General features: G+C 34.7%; 1 protein-coding gene across 1 annotated transcript; it reads right to left on the reverse strand.

The window, feature by feature from the left end:
• Window positions 1–3,920: 3,920 nt before the first annotated feature.
• Window positions 3,921–4,750, reverse strand: LOC148572713 (uncharacterized). Its single transcript, XM_088507712.1, has 2 exons — window positions 4,367–4,750; window positions 3,921–4,187 (listed from the first exon to the last, which is right to left on the reverse strand). Exons 1-2 carry the CDS (start codon window positions 4,748–4,750, stop codon window positions 3,921–3,923), a joined length of 651 nt encoding a protein of 216 aa, XP_088363838.1.
• Window positions 4,751–5,131: the final 381 nt, after the last annotated feature.

Genomic DNA, 5,131 nt, shown 5'->3' on the forward strand with positions numbered 1-5,131 from the left:
AAAATGATACCCACCAAAAAGATACCTTCATACAACTCTCTGATTAACTAGGACTAAGAAAAGCATATTCAAGTGTTGGGGGAGAAGACTTCAATTCAAATGTGGGTGGTGCATTCAGATTTTTCTTATCGAAAGTTTGCATGTATAGATTTGAAGGGAGTTGTATGGCTTTCTGCTTAATTATTAGAATGTGCAAGCATAGAGTGTGCATGTCTTCCTCCTTTATTTGTGCATCTTCCTCTCCTTCTATGTGTGAGGGTAGAAAGTTCTCTAATTCACTAGAGTGTGAACTCCTTTACTTGATTTTCTCATATTCTTTCGTAGGATCTTGTATTGCTTCTCTTGAAAAAGAAGTTATGTGTTTCTTGGTCACCTCTTATAGCCTATGAGGATATGGAATCCTAGACTTGTATTCTTCCACTACTTCCGTCTTCATTGGAATTTCACTTGGTATAGAAGCCTTTTGGTCTTGCTTTTGCACTTCTAACTCCTCCTTTGTAACTTCAGTTTGATTTTTATTGTTCTTGCTCAGTACTTTTCTACTCTTCCAGTTGATAGTCTTGTGTTCTTCCTATAAGAATTGGAATTAATTAATTATTTAATTAAAATAAAATAAAAAGATAATTTAATTGTCCAAAATAGATTAAAAATGATAAAAAAAATATTAGAAGTAAAATTTAACCATACTTTACAATTATTCTTCCGTTTTTGTTTTCTGTTTTTGTTTTTATTTTTGTCATATTATCATGGACCATAATTGTTTTTATTCTCAACCCAGCTTCATCAAAAATCACACAACCCATGCCCAATAAGAACAAAAACTAACAAAAAAATGTGTCACATTAACAAGTAACAACCCTTTAATGCTTTCATATTACAAAATTTTATACCGTAATTAACCCATCCAAATTTCTGCCACCGCTGTTATCTTTCAATCTATGCTTGCTACTGTAACAACAACTACGCCATACGTTGAAATTTGCTTACCTCCACCTCGTTTTGGTAGGTGCTGAAAAAATTTTACTTCAGCACCATAGTCAAATCCTTGTCTTAAATGGGGACTAGTAGATAGAAAATTTTTTCCGCTCAGCACAAAAATTTTTTGGGACAGCTGTGGAAATTTCCATCTCATTTTTCGTGATCCAAATAATACAAACTTACTTAATTATCTTTAATATTTTAAGTGTTAGTACAGATATTTTAATAATTTTATTTATTATATATATTTTCCTAGTTCCTAGTCTTGCCCCTTTTCTTTTGGTCATGACTCATGAGTCTTGACCCATTGACATCTCTAATTGTATGAACAACAAATTTTTGGTGGTGGTTCGGTATTTTATTTTTGATCTTTTGTATACGTTGTGGTGCTGGAAATCTCACATATCTTTTTTTCCCAGGCCTGTCCATAACTTGTGGGCTTCAGGCTGTGTGGCCTTTAATTTGCTATTCATGAAGAATACCAAAAAAGGATAAAGAAAAGGGCAAAAGCTGACATGCTGTCATGCATCATTAATTATCAAAGGCTGACCAACAAAAAATATTTAGAAGAAAAAAAAATCGTAGTAAGCAAGACGAAAAGAATATATTACAGTAAGGTAATAGTAATAACTAATAAGGTTGATAATTGAATTAGATGGGAACATAATTCTACACGAAAAAGGAAATAAACAAAAGATGGGTATCTCATTGTCATTGAGGATCCTTGATTCCTTGGTAATATGATTATGAAGTATGAATAACTAACTAACCATGGCGTTGGCTCAGAATTTTGAGGCGTAAAGTGCGTGGTGGTGACAACTGACATTGCATGATGCTGATGCCACTCAAACTTGTTCATGTGTCGTTTACCAATCATTGAACTCACTCCCACGTGCATCTGCACCTGCGCTTCTTTAATCCTATCGGAACTCCCTCAATCCCTTCAAATATTATTTTCTATTCACCTTGGATCAATCAATATAAGGGGTAAACTGCCTTTTTATTTCCCATTAAAATTACGAATTAACTAACCTGTATTTTTAAGTCATTAATTAAAAATACTAAAAATAAATTTTTTTATATCTTTGATATTTTAAAAATTATTTAAATTATAAAAATTTAACCGAGTCTTTTAAATTATTTACCTTTTTTAGCTTACATAAGGGGATCGGAACATCAATTTCACATTTCAAGATGTACTTCCACTCCATCACATTAGTTAATTTCCTCCAACTTCTTATAGTGATGAGTACAAAAATGGTGGGGAGGGATTAAAAAAAAAAAAGAAAGAAAAAGAAACAACAAAATTGTGGTGTTAATAACAGAGAAGATACAGACAAAATTGAAAAAAAAAAAAAGAAAAAAAAGATGGCGGTGTTAACAAGAGAATAGTTACAAAATTGTGAGGAATGTGGGACTGTTGGGCAGTGACATATAATTGGAGATTATTGTTTGTAGGGACAAAAAGGAAACAAGGTTGGATGTGTCACAAAGAAAGAAGCTAAGCCAATAATGCTCCCCATTCATTTCTCATTGGCGTAGTTAGTTGAAATTAATGCGAAGAAAAAGAGCTCATGCTGGTGCCGGAAACACTACAGGTCTTGTCTTTTTAGGATAATGCGAGTTGGTTGGTGAAGAAGCAGAACAACAAAAACAAGAGGAAGCAGGAATGAGCAGCATTTTGAGTATCCTTTTAAGAACTTGACCCCTCTTTGGGATCAACCGAGGCTCCGAAGCTGCACCGGCCATTTAATTGGTTATGGTTCGTTGTGGTGATGAAATTGAAATGAGAGATTATAGAAATGATCAAATAAGAAAGTGGGTAGTGACGAGTGCCGACGTTGGTTTTTATACAACAAGTGTTGACACCGCGTGAACCGAGTAATAACATAAATCCGCGTATTGGAGTGTTTATAATTTATATTCTCAGTTGTGCATTACTAACTCCAAAGTCCCAAGACCCATTCTAAACTTCTAACAGAAAAGTCACCTTTTCTTCTTACTACTTTATATTTTTCGTATTTAAGCATGCAAAAAAGAAAAAGCAAACACTATCTTATCAACACAAAATTCAGACCATATAATATAATTGAAATTACTTTTGGCACAATCTCTAACAATTTAATCCGCAATTCTATTTTATGAACCAAATTTATTATTTAAGATAAATACCCATTTATAAAATTATGCATAATAAACAAAAAACATCTATTTTACATATAATATTTTTCAAACTGCAATTCCAAACTAAAACCAACTCTTTCGAAACAGCAAATGTTAATATGGAACACCCACCCACCTCCACAGCCCCCAAAAAATGGGAAAAGTCCCCAAATGTATACTATTCTTATTGCTCTCTTCCTGCGGTTATTATAACATCAAAAATGTTATTTCTATATTAAAAATAATTATTAAAATATTATTTAATTTATTTTAAAGTGTATTTTATACTAATTTTAATATATATTTAATATAGTTGTTAAAACATTGCATGTAATCCTTTTTGCATTTTGAATAAGGAGTAAACGTTTACTCAACTCCTCTCTATTTTTTCAAAAGGTAAGATAGTATTTATTCCAAAAAAAAAAAAATTCAGTTCTTAATAAAATTATTTTGAAACAATACGATTCGGTTGTTAATAAAATTATTTTGGAATAATACGATTCATTTATTAAAATTTTATTATATAATGAAAAAATTAGTATAGTGAGAATTATATTTGTAATTTGTGAGAAATTTTAAATTCTCATTCTTTTACAAAATTATTTTTAACAATAAGATCAATTACCATCGTGATTACTACTATTTTTTTATTATTATTGTTTTTTTTTTTTTTGAAACGAAGGAAGCTCAACACATGACAGTGGACCAAACAAAGAAACATAGAAACATAGAAACTACCAACATAACTCACACAACCCCTGGCTTCTCCATCAATGCCATCAGTCCCCCGCAGGATCACAACCACGCCATGTTATGTAGCTCAACTCCGACCGTGTGTGAATTATCTCAATACTCGCTTTGTCATTCTTGAAGATTCGTGCATTGCGTTCCAACCAGATGTTCCAAATCACTGTAAAAAACACTGTCATCCACACCCTCTGCCTTTGGTGTCTATCGTGCATGCCACACCAACTGTCAAAGAGTTCTTTAATGGTTCCAGGAATTACCCACTCTCGACGAAGTGCCCTCAACCACTTGCACCACACCTGCCATGTAACTTCACACCGAAGAAATAAATGCTCAGCCGATTCTACTTCCTTGGCACATAGGACGCATATGCTATCACTCATGATGTTAACTCCTATCTTAGTCAATTTGTCCTTAGTGTTCACTCTACCAACTAGCACAAACCACCCAAAAAGCTCAATTCTCGGAGGTATAAAACCTTTCCAAAGGGAACTCGTGAAGCTATAACTCGTAATTTCAGCCGCATTGTCTCCGATTGTATGGCTTGGATCACAGAGCTAGTTGAAAAGACACCTTTATTTTCAAACTTCCACACCAGATTGTCCTCCCGACCAGCTGACAGTTTTACTGATCTTAATCTCTCATGGAGCTGATGGAAAAGTTCCATCTCCCATTGGAACAACTCCCTCTTCCATTGAAAATTCCATATCCATTCTAGCCCATCCCAGAAACCACAATCCCCAATGACAACCCCTTGCTGACTTGAAATAGAGTAGAGCCTTGGAAAGCTTTGTTTGAGAGCACCTCCTTGAACCCAATTATCTTCCCAAAACCAGGTTTGCATACCATTGCCTACCTCCATTGCCAGGCCATTAACCAGTTTATCACGAATCCGTGGTTCTTTCACATTCAGCTGACATATGTCTTTCCAAGGCCCCCTTTCACTGGTAGATGCTGAGTTGCTAGCATTAAATCCGGGTTCAACTTGTTGCATGAACAAACTATCTTCTTCCACAGTGGGTAATCCTCCTTTGAAAACCTCCACCACCACTTGAACAGAAGCGCTGTGTTTCTCAGCACGGCATCACCTACCCCCAATCCACCACACTTCTTTGGAGCCTGGACTAACTCCCATTTGACCAAAGGTATACCAGAGTTACCGTTCTCCTTACACCACATAAAGTTCCTTTGTAGAGCAATCAGTTTGTCCGCCACCGCTTTCGGCATCTTGTACAGACTTAGG

Source organism: Arachis ipaensis, chromosome B3 (assembly GCF_059453495.1).
Source record: "Arachis ipaensis isolate K30076 ecotype BB chromosome B3, ASM5945349v1, whole genome shotgun sequence".
NCBI lineage: Eukaryota > Viridiplantae > Streptophyta > Magnoliopsida > Fabales > Fabaceae > Arachis > Arachis ipaensis.

Bases quoted from the DNA above. Each gene is read 5' to 3' on its own strand.
- LOC148572713 (XM_088507712.1), bottom strand. From the start codon at position 4,750: ATGGAGGTAGGCAATGGTATGCAAACCTGGTTTTGGGAAGATAATTGG. The intron at 4,188-4,366 runs GTTTTATACCTC...GTTACATGGCAG, and splicing joins CACGAGTTCCCTTTGGAAAG to GTGTGGTGCAAGTGGTTGAG.